This window comes from Hypanus sabinus, chromosome 4 (assembly GCF_030144855.1).
Source record: "Hypanus sabinus isolate sHypSab1 chromosome 4, sHypSab1.hap1, whole genome shotgun sequence".
NCBI lineage: Eukaryota > Metazoa > Chordata > Chondrichthyes > Myliobatiformes > Dasyatidae > Hypanus > Hypanus sabinus.
This window is the reverse complement of record NC_082709.1, coordinates 86,305,406-86,322,517: the sequence shown is the minus strand read 5'-3', so window position 1 is coordinate 86,322,517 and position 17,112 is coordinate 86,305,406. Positions and strand designations below refer to the sequence as shown.

The 17,112-nt window shown below is 43.6% G+C and overlaps 1 protein-coding gene across 1 annotated transcript in view; it reads right to left on the bottom strand.

The window, feature by feature from the left end:
• The window catches only part of nhej1 (nonhomologous end-joining factor 1), a 382,674-nt gene that overhangs the window by 7,794 nt on the left and 357,768 nt on the right, over positions 1-17,112 (bottom strand). Inside the window, exon 7 of the mRNA XM_059967614.1 lies at positions 6,389-6,510. Within this exon, the coding sequence (XP_059823597.1) occupies positions 6,389-6,510 (122 nt within the window). The remainder of the gene's footprint in view (positions 1-6,388; positions 6,511-17,112) is intronic.

The following is a 17,112-nucleotide window of genomic DNA, read 5'->3' as shown; positions in this document are numbered from 1 at the left end:
GCATGACCGAAGACTGACAAACAACTAACGTGCAAAAGAAGAGAAACTACAAATTGAAAGTTCATGAGTGGTAGACTCATGAGCTTTGAAAGTGAGTCTGTAGGTTGAGGAATCAGTTCAGAGTTGAGGTGAAGGAGGACAGGTTATTCAGGAATCCGATGGTTGTAGGATAATAACTGTTCTTGAATCTTCAGTTTGAGGCTTAAGACTCCTGTACCTCCTGTCTGATGGTAGCAGTGAGAAAAGAGCATAGCCTGGTTGATGGATGCTGCTTTCCTGTGGCAGTGCTACTTGTAAAGATGTCCAATGGTGGGGAGAGCTTTGTCCCTGGTGGACTGGGATGTATCCACCAGTTTCTGTAGATTTTTCCATTCCTGGGCATTGTTGTTCCCATACCAGGCCACGATGCAACCAGTCAGGAAACTCTCCACTGTGCGGCTACAGAAGTTTGTCAAAGTTTTAGACAATCTAAGCAAACTTCAATGAAAGATGAGGCGCTGTCGTGCAAACATGAGGAAATCTGCAGATGCTGGAAATTCAAACAACACACACAAAATACTGGTGGAACACAGCAGGCCAGGCAGCATCTATAAGGAGAAGCACTGTTGACGTTTCGGGCCGAGACCCTTCGTCAGGACTAACTGAAAGGAAAGATAGTAAGAGATTTGAAAGTAGTGGGGGGAGGGGGAAATGCAAAATGATAGGAGAAGACCTGAGTGGGTGGGGTGAAGCTGAGAGCTGGAAAGGTGATTGGCGAAAGTGATACAGAGCTGGAGAAGGGAAAGGATCATGGGACGGGAGGCCTCGGGAGAAAGAAAGGGGGAGGGGAGCACCAAGGGAGATGGAGAACAGGCAGGGTGATGGGCAGAGAGAGAGAAAAAAAACAAACAACTAAATATTGTCAGGGATGGGGTAAGAAGGGGAGGAGGGGCATTAACGGAAGTTAGAGAAATCAATGTTCATGCCATCAGGTTGGAGGCTACCCAGCCAGTATATAAGGTGTTGTTTCTCCAATCTGAGTGTGGCTTCATCTTGACAGTAGAGGAGGCCATGGATAGACATATCAGAATGGGATGTGGAATTAAAATGTGTGGCCACTGGGTGATCCTGCTTTCTCTGGCAGTCCGAGCGTAGGTGTTCAGTGAAACGGTCTCCCAGTCTGCGTCGGGTCTCGCCAATATATAAAAGGCCACACTGGGAGCACCGGATGCAGTATACCACACCAGCCGACTCACAGGCGAAGCGTCGCCTCACCTGAAAGGACTGTCTGGGGCCCCAGGGCTGTAGTGCCTTCTTATCGTTTTCTCTCCTCATCCCTGAATACCATTGGCTGCCAGGGCATGCTGGGAAGAGAGTCTCTCCTCTGTTCGACAGGCGGCTCATCTAGGGTGCGTGCACAGAGCAAATGGAACAGTGTTCCGAGATACCGAAGGCCAATAAAGGAATGGCAATATAAATTCTTGTCTTGAGAATGGAGAGAACGGAGTGCAGAGGGGGAATCTGTGGAGCAAAACCACTAAGTAGCAAGAGGCAGCATCCGTGGAGGGAAATGAATGGTCAATGTTTTGTGTCGATCCCTTCCTATGGACTGTAGGAAGAGCAAAGAGATTTAAAACAGAGGTTGATAGCTACTTGATTAGTAAGGTTATGGGGAGAAGGCAGAATAATGGGGTTGAGAGGTATAATAAATCAGCCATGGTGAGGGGAGATTTGATAGAGATGTACAAAATTATGAGGGGCATTGGGTAAATGCAAGCAGGCTTTTTCCACTGAGGTTGGGTGAGACTAGAACTAGAAGTCTTTCACCTTTGGGGTGAAAGATGAAATATTGAAGGGGAACCTGAGGGATTTTTCTTCACTCAGAGGGTGGTGAGAGTGTGGAATGAGCTGCCAGTGGAAGCGATGGTTACAGCTTTGATTTCAACATTTTAAGAGAAGTTTGAAGTACCTGGATGGAAGGAGTATGGAGAGCTATGGTCGAGGAATAGGTTGATGGGACTAGGTAGAATAAAAGTTCATCTCTGAGCAGCCTGTTTCTGTGCTGTAGTGCTCTATGGTTCTATGTGAGGAAGAGAGGTGAGGGGAAAGGAAGGAGCATGGGCTGGAGCTGGTATGTATCAGGTTGATGCAAATGAGGAAAATCAGAATCAGGTTTATTGTCACCATTGTCTGTAATGTAATTGTGTTAGCAGTATAGTACATTAAATTAAAAGTGCAAACGAGGAACAGCATTTATGGACCATTCAGATTCTCATCACCCGTCACTTTAGTCCACAAGACAACTAGAACCTAAATTATAGGGAATGTCTGAATAGGTTAGGACTTTACTTCCTGGAGCTTTGGAGTGTCATTAACCCTTTGGATCAGCGGGACAGACATCGCAGGACACACAGCGGGACAGACACACAGACATCGGTGCTCTACTTCACCTGAATATCGTTACTTTACTTAATTGTGGCTTGCTTTACCTGTTAATTGCTCCTTGAAGTTTATCATCCTGTATATTGGTAACGGCGGGTTTCTCATGCGCTCTTGTACTAAGATGCGCGCTCTGAGCATTTGTTGCTCAGACTTGAACTGGCCTTTCCTTAGTGATGTTTGTTCCCATTGACCTGTGTATCATCACAGATTCTTCTGTGAATAAATTCTCATTGGTGTTTTATACACGGATCACCTGGGTTTGCTAGTCTGAGTTACAGCAAGACTGAGCTGTCATGGACCAAGCAGAGTGTGAACAGTTGTGTATGGCACTGTCCTGGCAGGGAGTAGCTGCTGGGAGACACGAACACACGCTGCAGGAGATACTAACCTTGCTGCAGAAGTTCTCTGAGTCCAGTAGATGAAATTTATGTTCTTCAGAGATTGGTTCTAGTTCTGAGCACTTACCTGTGTATCCTGCCACGGATATCCTTAACTCCTGTGAAAGATCATTAAACCGACCAGTCCAAGCAGCTTGATGGTAATCCCAAGTCTTACTGCTCTTTAGTTTTTGAGTCACAGCTTTCCAAGTTCCCTTCAGATCAAAGTAAGGTGGCACACATCATCTCACTCCCTTTGGGCAGGGCCCCTTTTGTGCTTTGGCACCATGAGAGAGGGTTTCACCCACCGATTTCATTGTAGACCTCTTTACTAAAACAGAGGAGGGCGTTCAATCACCCACCGGTGGTCAGCAGGCAGCCAACAGGCTCCTCCATCTACTTCAAGGCATCAGGTCTGTGGTGGACTACTCTATAGGATTCCTCACTTTGCCTGCAGAGAGCGTTTGGAATATGGAGGTGCTGCCCGCCATATTTCATCAGGGTCTGCATAACAAACTTATGTTTTAGCAGCCAGAGACCAAGATGAAGATCGGGCGATCTGGATTGAAGACTGATGATCTAAGTGGAGCTGAGAAAGATGTGGACAATTTTCCTAAAGAACTTTCCTTCACGCCCATTGGACATCTTCTTCGACTCCACATTCAAGGACTCCACTCAGACCTCCACAGACTCCTCCTGAGGAGTCCTGCTACTTCTGGAGCAGAGCTACCTCCTCATTTGTTTGAAAGGAATATCATCACATCTTTGAAGCCTTCGTTGACTCTGGTGCTGTGGGCAATTTCCTAGATCTTGGGCAAGCAAGAGAATTTAATGTGCTATTTTTCCACTTAGACCAGTCACTCTTCACCATGGCTGTGAATGGGAGACCATTGGTCCTGAGGTAAGTTTGTTTTCTTACCTCTTCTCTCAAACTTACAATTGGCCAGCATGTAGAATCTTTTCAATTTTACCTTATTCACTCCTCTGAGATTCCACTCACTCTTGGTCATCCTTGGCTGGCTTTCCACAACCCTCTGGTCCACTGGCACCATCTATCATTGGTCAACCTCATGTCTGATCAATTGCTTAGCTTCCAAGTTGCCTGTAAGATCTTCCGAGTCACTTCCTAGTTCTCCTGAATCCTCTCCGGAGTCCTCCGAGGCAGATCCTATTTCACCTGGATTGTCTCAAGTGCCTCTGATTATTCTGACTTGCTGGAGGTATTTAGCAAGAAGAGGGCTAGTATATTTCCACCTCATCAAGATTATGGTTGTGCTATTGATATGCTACCTGGCACTAGTCCTCCTTGGGGCAGGAAGACTTTATTCTTTGTCTGCCACTGACAAAAAAGCTATGAAGGGGTACATTTAGGAGGCGCTGACATCCGGATTTATAGGACCCTGGGCCATCAGGAGCCCACACTTCTAGGTGGAAAGAGGAAAGGAGAGTCCTGTCATGAACCCATTAGATCAGTGGAAGGGCCCCGGACCTGAGTTTGCTAGCCTGAGTTCATTGTTACAAGGAGAATGAGGTGAGATGTGACAGGGTATACAAAATTACGTGGGGTTTCGATAGAGTTAACACAAGCAAGTTTCCCCCCTCCCCCCAGTTTGGGTGAAGCTAGAAATAGAGGTCATAGATATTAGAATGAAAGGTAGAATACTGTAGAGGAACCTCCTCACTCAGATGGAGGTGCAAGTGGGGAATGAGCTACCATTAGAAGTGGTGGATATGGGTTCAGTTTCAATGATTAAGAGATGTTTGCACAAGTACATGAATGGCAGGGATATGAGGGCTATGGTCTGGGTGCAGGAACATGGGACCAGGAGATAAACAGGTCAGCATGGACTAGATGGGCTGAAAGACCCATTTCTCTGCTGTATGACTCTGATTAATATAAAAGCAATGAAGTAATGCTGAAGTTTTATTAAGTGTTGGTCATGTGATTTATGAGCATTATCAAGCTCGATACCTATGGAAGGATGTGTTGATATGGAGAGGGTCTAAAGAAGGTTCACTAAAATTATCACAGGAATGTCTTAGTGTTTTAATATTTTATGCTGTCACCAGTCCTTTCTCATTTTTTGTACCAGGGGATGGGGGTTTGGGGGCCAATGTCCCTGTTGTGTTTTGTGCCGGAGAAAGGAGGTTTGTGAGCTGATGTTCTTGCTGAGTTTTGTGCAGGGGAGGGGGGGGGGGGGCTTGGGGGCTGATGTCCTTGTTACATTTTATGTGGAAGAGGGGGGTTTGGGGGTTAGTGTGGGGATGGGGGTGCTTAGGGGCTGATGTTCTTGTTGAGTTTTGTGTGGAGGGAGGGGGTTTTAATAATCGTGTTGCCATTCTCTATTTTTGTGTGGGGGGAGGAGTTTGCTGCTTCTCTTTGACCCGAATCTAATGGTTTTCTTCATTTTGTGGTTATCTGGAGAAGAAGAATCTCAGAGATGTATACTGCATCTCTTTGATATACTGCATATTACTTAGATAATAAATGTACCTTTTAACATTTGAATGAAAGGATTAATGTTTTGTGAGAGAAGCGTTTGATGGCTCTGGGCCTGTACTTGCTGGAGTTTAGAAGACTGAGGAGGGAACCTCATTGAAACCAAACAAATATTGGAAAGACTGTTTAGAGTGGACCTGGAGAAGATATTTTCTGTAGTATGGGAGTCTAAGATCAGAGGACATAGCCTCAGAATAGAGGGATGTCCATTTAGAACACAGATGAGGAGGAACTTTTAGCTAGCAGGTGGCGAATATGGGTATTCATTGCCTCAGATGGCTGTGGAGGCCATCTACTTAAAGTGGAGTTTGATAGGTTCTTAATTAGTCAGGGTGTCAAAGGCTACAGGGAGAAGGCAGGAGAATGCAGCTGACAGGGGTAATAAATCAGCTATGATGGAAAGGTGGAGTAGACTCAATGGGCCGAATGGCCTCAGTCCATTCTGATGACTTTTGGTTTTATGATGTTCGTTGTTAATGGAAATGATTATGTATGTTTCCATGTACACAGATAAATACATCTGAATCGGAATCTGCCTGTGTGGGTTTCCAATAGGAACCCAGGAAGAAAAGGGTTCACAGGTTAATCGGCTGATGTTAATTCCCCTGAACTTAGTTTGGAAGCTTTCATGGGCTCCAAGAGCTGAAGGTCTCCTTCAATGTTGTGAGAAATTTAAAAATTCACTCTTTTTTTCTCGGGGTGACTTGCCGTGTGGATTCTGGTCCTTGACTCCCCTACTCCAGGCACACCTAAGAAGGTGCTGGGGGCAGACTGCAAGTGTTGCCCCACATTCTGACCCCAACAATTCCTGTCCACAATGCTTGGTAAGAGAACAAAAGCACAGAAACAACTTAACTCCTTCCCACACACCCATACACACACAGTCCTCCAACTCCAGGACAGGCCTCCAAGCTTCATCCATTGGGCTTTGACTTGTGGATTTCACGGGGAGAATGTGTAAACTCCACCAAGTTAGCACCCATGTCAGGGTTGAATCCTGGTCACTGAAGCCAACTGCAGCCCACGATGTGGGTGGTACCCTCTGCAATAAACTGCCAGTGAGAACATTCATAGGAAAATATTCACCCACCTGCTTTTTAACCTCTGGGCCCTCTGCAGCTGCTGCAGTGACCTCCTCTGCCTTTGTTTCACTCACTGCCTCTGCCTGTGCTTCTGCAAGACCGGGCTGAGGATCCCCACCATCGTCCTTCTCTGGAGAGCACAGAAAGAGCAACAGTGGGTTATGATTCTTAAAAATCTGCTGGCAACCTAGGGTCCAAATTGTTCATCTTTAGACAACTCAAATGTACTGAAGCAAGCAGTCCTGAGCCAAGGGTTACATCCCTGTTTAAATAAAATTGTAAACATTGCTAAATAGACTTAAGAAAAGCAGAGATGGATTTAGAACATGGAAAATAGAATATTACAGCGCAGTAGAGGCTCTTTGACCCATGATGTTGTGCTGCCCTTTTAACCTACTGTAAGATCAATCTAACCCTCCCCTTCCATATAGTCCTCCGATTTCCTTTTATCCATGTGCCTAATGCCCCTAATGTATCAGCCTCTACCAGCACCTCAGTAGAGAGTTCCACACACCTACCATACTCCATGTAAAACAAAACTTAGCTCTGACATCTCCCCCTATTCAGCTTAAAAATATGCCCACTTGAATTAGCCACTTCTGACTTAGGAAAAATTATCCGGCTATAAACTTGATCTAAGCTTCTTATCATCTTGTACACCTCTATCAAGTCACCTCACGTCCTCCTTTGCTCCAAAAAGAAACCTACCGTCATAAGACGTGCTCTCTGATCCAGGTAGCATCCTGGTAAATCTCCTTTGTACCCTCTCTAATGCTTCTACATTCTTCCTATAATGAGGCAAACAGAACTGAATGCAGTACTCCAAGTGTGTCTAACCATGTTTTAATAGAGCTGCAACATTACCTCACAGTTTTTGAACACAATCCCCTGACTAATGAAAGGCAACATACCATTCACCTTCTAAACAAACCTATCAACTTGCATTGCAACTTCGAGGGATCGACAGATGCAAACCCCAAGACTGCAAAGGATCCTGCAACTAACTCAATATTCTTCCTTCAAATTCGACCTTCCAAAATGTATCACTTCACACTTCTCCAGGTTGAACCTCTAGATTCAAAAGATATCAAGGTCATGGAGTATTACAACACAGAAACAGGCCCTTTCACCAAATGGTTCATGTAACAAAGGTGTCCATTCAAGTTAGTTCCATTTGCCAGTGTGTGGACTAACATTTTCAATCCAAGTACCCGTCCAACTCTGTTTAAAAATTATTATCGTACCTGTCTCAACCATGTCCTCTGGCAGCTTATGCCACATACATATCATCCTTTGTGTAAAATGTTGCCCCTCAAGTTCCTATTAAAACTTTCTTCACCCTAAACTTGTGCACTCTAGTTTTTGATTCCCAAACCCTGGAAAAAGTCTGAGTGTGTTCTGATGTTTCTGATTGTGTCCACGATATCCTGAAGTGGGAACGAGAACAGCCAGAGGTCATGGTACATATTGGCACCAATGACACAGGCAGGAAAAGGGAGGAGGTCCTGAAAACAGACTACAGGGAGTTAGGAAGTAAGTTGGGAAGCAGGACCACAAAGGTAGTAATCTCAAGATTACTGCCTGGGCTACGTGACAGTGAGTATAGGGATAGAATGAGGTGGAGGATGAATGTGTGGCTGAGGGATTGGAGCAGGGGACAGAGATTCAGAATTCTGGATCATTGGTACCTCTTTTGGGGTGGGAGTGACCTGTACAAAAAGGATGGGTTGCATTTGAATCCCACGGGAACCTGCTGGGGAGGTTTGCAAAGGCTATTATGGAGAATTTAAACTAGGATTGCTGGGGGGTGGGAACCAAACTTGAAGAGATGGAGGAAGAGTTAGTTGACTCATAAATAGAGAAAGCTTGGAGACAGTGCGAGAGGGAGGATAGGCAGGTGACAGAGAAGGGACGTGCTCAGACTGATAGTTTGAAATGCGTCTATTTTAATGCAAGGAGTATTATGAACAAAGCAGAAGAGCTTAGAGCGTGGATCATTCCTTTGAGCTATGATCTGGTCATTACAGAGAATTGGATGGCTTGGGGGCGGGAATGGTTACTTCGAGTGCCAGGCTTTAGATGTTTCAGAAAGGACAAGGAAGGAGACAAAAGAGGTGGGAGCGTGGCACTGTTGATCAGAGTGTCACAGCTGCAGAAAAGGAGGAAGACATGGAGGGATTGTCTACGGAGTCTCTGTGGGTGGAAATTAGGAAAAGGAAAGGGTCAATAACTCTACTGGGTGTTTTTTTTTATAGACCACCCAGAGACACCCAGTAAAAGGGACATCGAGGAGTAGATAGGGAGACAAATTCTGGAAAGGAGTAAACAGGGGTGTTGTGGTGGGAGATTTTAATTTCCAAAATATTGATTGGCAAGTCTCTACAGTGAGGGGTCTGGATGGGGTGGAGTTTGATAGGTCTATTCAGGAAGGTTTCTTGACATAATATGTAGATAAGCCTACAAGAACAGAGGCTGTACTTGATCTGTATTGGGAAATCAACCTGGTCAGGTGTCAGATCTCTCAGTGGGAGAGCATTTTGGAGGTATGATCACAATTCTATCTCTTTTACCATAGCATTGGAGAGGGATTGGAACAGACAAGTTAGGAATGTGTTTAATTGGAGTAAGGGGAAATATGAGGCTATCAGGCAGGATCTTGGAAGCATAAATTGGGGACAGATGTTCTCAGGGAAATGTACAGAAGAAATATGGCAGATGTTCAGGGGATATTTGCATGGAGTTCTGCAAAGGTTCGTTAAAAATGAGACAGGGAGAGGATGGAAGGGTACAGGAACTGTGGTGTACAAAGGCTGTTGAAAATCTAGTCAAGAAGAAAAGAAATGATGAAAGGTTCAAAAAACCAGGTAATGACAAAGATCTAGAAAATTATAAGGCTAGCGGGAAGAAGCTTAAGAAAGAAATTAGGAGAGCCAGAAGGGGCCATAAGAAGCCCTTGGCGGACAGGATTGAGGAAAACCCCAAGGCATTCTACAAGTATGTGAAGAGCAAGAGGATAAGATGTGAAAGAATAGGACCAATCAAGTGCGACAGTGGAAAAGTGTGTATGGAACCGGAGGAGATAGCAGGGGTACTTCATGAATACTTTGCTTCAGTATTCTCTACAGAAAAGGAAATTGGCAATTGTAGGGATGACTTACAGCGGACTGAAAAGCTTGAGCATGTAGATATTAAGAAAGAGAATGTGCTGGAGCTTTTGGAAAGCATCAAGTTGGATAAGTCACTGTGACCGGATGGGATGTACCCCAGGCTACTGTGGGAGGCGAGAGAGGAGATTGCTGAGCCTCTGGCAATGATCTTTGCATCATCAATGGGGATGGGAGAGGTCCTGGAGGATTGGATAGTTGCGGATATTGTCCCATTATTCAAGAAAGGGAGTAGAGATAGCCCAGGAAATTATAGGCTAGTGAGTTTTATCTCAGTAGTTGGTAAGTTGATGGAGAAGATCCTGAGATGCAGGATTTATGAATATTTGGAGAGGCATAATGTGATTAGGAATAGTCAGCATGGCTTTGTGAAAGGCAGATTGAATTTTTTTAGGATGTGACTAAACGCATTAATGAAGGTAGAGCAGTAGATGTAGTGTTTACGGATTTCAGCAAGGCATTTGACAAGGTACCCCATGCAAGGCTTATTGAGAAAGTAAAGAGACATGGGATCCAAGGGGACATTGCCTTGTGGATCTAGAACTGGCTTGCCCACAGAAAGCAAGGAGTGATTGTAGACGGGTCATAATTTTAATTGAGGTTGGTGACCAGTTGTGTGCCTCAGGGATCTGTTCTGGGACGTCTGCTCTTCATGATCTTTATAAATGACCTGGATGAGGAAGTGGAGGGAAATTTGCTGATGACAAAGGCTGTTGTGGATTATGTGGAGGGCTGTCAGAGGTTACAGTGGGACATCGATAGGATGCAAACCTGGGCTGAGAAGTGGCAGATGGAATTCAACCCAGATAAGTGTGAGGTGGTTCATTTTGGTAGGTCAAATATAGTATTATATTTATATTATTATATATATAATATTATATTATATAGAATATAGTATTAATGGTAAGACTCTTGGCAGTGTGGAGGATCAGAGGGATCTTGGGGTCCGAGTCTATAGGTCACTCAAAGCTGCTGCGCAGGTTGTCTCTGTGGTTAAGAAGGTATATGGTGCATTGGCCTTCATCAATCGTGGGATTGAGTTTAAGAGCTGAGAGGTAATGTTGCAGCTATATAGGACCCTTGTCAGACCCCACTTGGAGTACTGTGCTCAGTTCTGGTCGCCTCACTACAGGAAGAATGTGGAAACCATAGAAAGGGTGTAGAGGAGATTTATAAGGACGTTGCCTGGATGGGGCGCATGCCTTATGAGAATAGTTGAGTGAACTTGGCCTTTTTTCCTTGGAGCGACAGAAGATTAGATGTCACCTGATAGAGGTGTATAAGACGATGAGAGGCATTGATCATGTAGATAGTCAGAGGCTTTTTCCCAGGCTAGCATGAGAGGGTACAGTTTTAAGGTGCTTGAAAGTAGGTACAGAGGAGATGGCCGGGCTAAGTTTTTTGTTTTTATGCAGAGAGTAGTGAGTGCTTGGAATGGTCTGCCGGCGATGGTGGTGGAGGCGGATACGATAGGGTCTTTTAAGAGACTCTTGAACATGAAGCTCAGAAAAATAGAGGGCTTTGGATAACCCTAGGTGATTTCTAATGTAAGGACGTGTTTGGCACAGCTTTGTGGGCCAAAGGGCTCCTGTTATGCTGGAGGTTTTCTATTTATTCACCCTATCTTTGCCCTTCATGATTTTGTATACCTCTGTAACATCACCCCTCAGTCTCCTATGCTCCAAAGAATAAAGTCCTAGCCTGGAGAGGTTGGACTTCTCCCTGTAATTCAGTCCCTCAAATCTTGCAAACACCTTGAAAATTTTTTCTCAAAGTTCAAAGTAAAAAATTATCAGAGTACATATGTGTCACCACATACAGCCCTGACATTTTTTTTCTGTGGGCATACTTAGCAAATCTGTAGAACAGTAATTGTAAACTGATAACATCAGGGACTGTGAACTGTAAACAAACTCTGCAATTGCAGAGAATAAGTAAATAACAATAAATAATGAGCATGAAATAAAAATATAACTGTCCTTAAATGTATGTAGTTATCCCCTTTTGTTCAAGAGCCTGATGGTTGAGGGGTAGTAACTGTTCTTAAACCTGGTGGTGCGAGTCCTAAGGCACCTGTACCTTCTACCTGATGGCAGCAGTGAGAAAAAAGCATGACATGGGTGGTGAGGATCGTTGATGGATGCTGCTTTTCTCTGGGAATGTTTCATGTAGATGAGCTCAGTGGTGGGGAGGGTTTTACCTGTGATATACTGGGCTGAATTCACTACCTTTAGTAGGCTTTTTCTGCTCAAAGACATTGGTGTTCCCATACCAGGCCATAATGAATCAGTCTGCACACTTTCCACCACACATCTATAGAAGTTTGCTAAGGTTTTCGATGACATGCCAAGCCTCTGTAAACTCCTGAGGAAGTAGAGGCACAGTCGTGCTTTCTTCCCAATTATATTTGAATGTCAAGTCCAGGACAGATCCTGTGAAATAGTGACACCCAGGAATTTAAAGTTACTGACCCTCTCCACCTCTGATCCTCTGATCATGGAACTCTGGTCTATATCTCCTTAAGTCTACAGTCAGTTCCTTGGTCTTAGTGACATTGAGTGCGAGGTTGTTGCTATTACTTCACTCAGCCAAGTTTCAATTTGCTTCCTTTTCTGTAATCTGCGCTATAGCAGGGTGACCAAAGCTGAACACACTACTTCAAGTAGGGCTTCACCAGTATCCTATACAATTGGTGTTTATGGATTTTAGAAATGTGCTTGACAATTTTCCTCATATAGATTCATCCAGGAAGTGATGAAAAATTGGCTATGTGGATTCAGAATTGACCTGTCTACAGTAGCCTGTCTCGAGGATGACTATGGTGTTTTGCAGAAGTTTGTTTTGGGACCCCTGCTTTTGGTGATTTTTATAACTGACTTAGATGAGCAAATTGAAGGGTGGGTTAGTAAGTTTGTGGTTACAACAAAGCTTGGTGGGGTTGTGGATAGTATTAATGTTGTCACTGGTTACAACAAGATAAAGACAGGATCAGAGTTAGGCAGAGAAGTGGCAGATGGAGTTCAATTGGGAGAAGTGTGAAGTGATTCACTTTGGAAAATCAAACTTGAAGATGGAATACAAAGTTGATGGAGTAGTCTTAGCAGTGTGGAGGATCAGAGGGGATGGAGTTGATAATGTGGATAAGAAGGTCTATGAAGTATTGGTGTGAGGTAACGCTGCATTTCTGTCAAACTCTGGTTAGACCACACTTGGAGTAGCGTTCTGGTCACCTCATGATAGGAAGGAGGTGGAAGCTTTAGCAAGAATGCGGAAAAGATTTACCAGGATGCTGCCTGATTGGAGGGCAGATTTCATCAGGAAAGTTGGAGCAAGTGAGGGATTTTCTTTTTGAAACAATAAATAATGAGATGTAACTTGATGGAGGTGTGTCAGCTTATGAGAAACATTGATAAGAGTGGACTGCCGGTAACTCTTTTTCTCCGAGTAGCATGACTATTACCTGGGGATATCCATTTAAAGTGAGCAGAGAAAAGTTTAGGGGAAATATCAGAGGCTTTTACTCAGAGTAGTAAGTTCCTGTAATGTACTGCCAGCGGTGATGGTAGAGGCTGATACATTAGTGATGTTAAAGAGACTCGTAGATAGGGACATGGATGTAACAAAAATATGAGGATAATGGTCTGTGAGGAAGGGAAAGGCTTGATTTATCATGTTGGAAAAAGAGATACCGCTTCTACCTCTTCCAACGATTCTGAGTGTGGCACAGAGAGGTCAGTATTTACTGACAATTACCTTTATTGTTCAAACTAACAAATATGTGAATTCATACATTAAAATACCTTGTGCGCACAACTGCTAAGTATCCCTGACTCTCCTGGATAGTCAAAGAATAGCAAAGGTATTACCCGGGCGGAGGAATTTACGCTGGCCAGGTGCTCCTTGTTCCTCGTGGTCCCGACTCAATCTCCACGTGCTTCACGCAGGGTTCTTCTCACTTGTGTCTGCGATGGTTATTCTTCGAAGTTACCGCCACTGGCGCACACAAAGCATGCACTCTTATATCCATTGCTTATCAATTCAAATGTCGCATTCCCGTGTCATTGGCCACAGGTCAGGTGTCTGGCCTTTAACACCTGGTCATTGGCTCTGGTCCAAAGCAGCATCCATCTATTGTCTTCTCCTCATCAAGGGACAGTTGCTGACTCATGGCTCTTTGTTCTCAGTCAGCAATGAGCTTGAATCACCTCAGGCATTCACTATCCTGCATGTTATAGCCAACCAAAGAACACCTCACAAACAACTCCTTATTTGGAAATGACCTCCAGTCCAGCAGATTACCTGAACAGTCTTTGTGTCTTTAAAACACTAATCAAGTCCAGCATGTCAAGCTCACAAAATGGAGAATCGAGTGTCTTCACAAAATGGCAGCCTCCATCCCCCATGCACACGGCAAGAACAAAGACCGCTTCCACTGTCCTTGATTCATTTGAATTCACTGATTTGAAGATTGTCATTCTTTCTGGCCAACAATCATGAAGTAAGTTTAAATGAGTCAGCAGAACATTGTGGACCAAAGGGCCCATAGTGTACTGTCCTATATTCTATGTTCTTGCGTTCCTATGCATTCAAATTGCGGTACCAGACCAACAAGCATTTAGGATATTTTAGGCAGCACGTCTGTAGAAGTTTGCTAGAAGGCCTAAGAAAGGTATTACCTTGGCAGGGTGCCATGGTCACCGCTCTCTACTAGGGATAAACTTCCCCAGTAGAGAGCCTTGGTGTTGAGGAGCATGTGCTAAGGGCAATTTTCTGTTGATATAAATAGAACACAGTATGGCGAGCATAAAACATTACAGGCAGTACAGGCCCTTTGGCAGTAGGTAGTGCTGACCTGTTAACCTACTCTAAGATCAATTTAACCCTTCTCTCCAACATAGCCCTCCATTTTTTTTTTAATCATCCACATGCCTATCCAAAAGTCTCTCAAAAGTCCCTAATGAATCTGTATCTATTACCACCCCTGGGCGGTGTGTTCTATACACCCACCATTCCCTGTGTAAATAACTTGCCTCTGATATCTCCCCACACTTCCCTCCAAAGACCTTAAAATTATGCCGCCAGATATTAGCCATTTCACCATGGAAAAAATCTGACTATCCAGTCAATCCATGACTCTTATCATCTTGTACACCTCTCACCTTATCCAGCTAGCTCTCATTCCCTTCGATCCAGAGAGGAAAACTCTAACTTGCTCAACTCATCTACCTACGACAGTTAGAACATAGAAAAGAACTGGTCCTTTAGACCATGATGTTGTGCTAATCTTTTAACCTACTCCAGGATCAATCTAACCCTCCTCTCCTACATAGCCTTCAATATTTCTATTACCTATGTATCTAAGAGACTCTTAAATGCCCCTAACTTATCTGCCTCTACCACCACTCCTGGAAGTGGGGTCCACATACTCATCACTCCGTGTGTAAATAAATGAACCTATCTCTGACAACCCACCCTCCCCCATCTGACCTCCAATTACATTAAAATTATGCCCCTTTTATTAGCATTGTAGTTAAATGAGAAAGATAGTTGTAATTGTTTATTAGGGTAAATATAAGAGTTGTGGTATCATTGTGGGCTTACAGCTGTATGAAGGAGAAGCTATATCTCTGGGTTCTGATCCAAGGGAAGTATCCTTGACACCTTGTACAATGACAGAGAGGGTGACAGAGGCAGAGGGAAGAAAGGCCTGCTCCTATGCTGTGCTCACAGCTCTGTTACCAACTGCCCTAATACCATTGCAAATTCAACAGCTACTTCCTTTCAACCATTTGGTTCTTAAACCAAACAGAAAAACGTTCATCACTAAAGATTAGCAACACTATGATCACTTTGCACTAAAATGCACCTTTTTTTCTAATTGTATTCTTTCTTATCAAGATTATGTATACTGTGTTTTGTTTAATTCATGTATTTCCTGTGAATGCTGCTTACCTGCTGCTTCAGGTAAATGTTTCATTGCACCCCGTGCATACGTGTACTAGTGCATGCGACAATAAACTCAATTTCCACTTTTTATAACTGAGCCTTGTTACTTCACCTGGGCTATCACACATTTTTATTGAGGCATCCCAGACATCTATCTCTGGAGTCAAATAATAGGGGTGGAATATAGAAGCATATGGTGGTATAGTGACATCAGATGGTATGGACCATTGAGATGTGACCTTGAATCCCACCACAGCAACTGGGGAATTTAGATTCCATTAATTAAATAGATTGGAATAAAAAGCTGGCACTAGTTTATTAATGATGGTTCCATTGAACTAGTGAATGGCTGTAAAAATCCTATGATACTCATTAATGCCATTCGGGGAAGGAAATCTGTTGTCTACTCCCTGGACATCAATGTTGTTTATAATTTTATCTACCTTCCTTTCACCCAAGACAATTCAGTATGAGGAATAAATGGCAGCAATGTCCACATCCTGTGAATTAACAGTACTGGAATTGGAATAGGTTTATTATGGACGTATGTAAAAAAAAAAACAAACAAACACTTAGTTTTGCAAGCTGACCATAGAGATGGCTTTAAAAACAGAAGTACATTATTGAGTAAGTTGTAATGAAGAATTATTGTGATAACCAATATTGATTGTGGTCAGTGTGTGAGGTTTGATTGTTTTACATGATTGCATTGAATGATCATGAAATGTGAAAGGTGAGATTTGACTCGTATTGATCCACTGAAAAATGGATCCAGAAACTTAATCCATTGGAGATTAGATAGAAGTTCATAAAATTAAGTGTAGTGCATATCCAAGTGGTTAAGGCATTGGACTAGCGAACCAAAGGTCGTGAGTTCGAGTCCCAGCCGAGGCAGCGTGTTGTGTCCTTGAGCAAGGCACTTAACCACACACTGCTCCAGTCCACCCAGCTGAAAATGGGTACCAGCAAGATGCTGGGGTTATCCTTGCGATAGACTGGCATCCGATATGGGGGGGGGGGGGGTAGTCTCTTACTCTTAGTCTTATAGTCTTACTCTTACAGAAAATGGCATAAGCACTATAAGGCTCAGGACAAAGGTGAATTTATAAAATTACCAAAGGCAAGTTAGTGTAGAAGTCAGAATTATTCTCATAAGAAATAGGAACAGAATTAGGCCATTTGGCCCATCAAGTCTGCTCTGTCATTCAATCATGGCTGATCTTTTTTATCCCCTCAGCCCCACTCTCCAGCCTTCTTTCCAATTGGATACAATAGGGTCTTTTATGAGACTTTTGGATAAGTACATGGAGCTTAGAAAAATAGAGGGCTATAGGTAAGCCTAGTAATTTCTGAGGTAGAGACATGTTCGGCACAACTTTGTGGGCTGAAGGGCCTGTATTGTGCAGTAGGTTTTCTATGTTTCTATGTTCTATAAGCATTGATAGTGTGGCCAATCAAGAACCTATCAATCACAGCCTTAAATACAACAATGACCTGGCCTCCAAAGCTGCCTATGGTAACAAATTTCACAAATTCACCACCCACAGGCTAAAGAAATATCCCTGCATATCTCTGCTGAGGCTGTTCAAGTTGAGTTTATTGTCATCTGCACAAATACATGT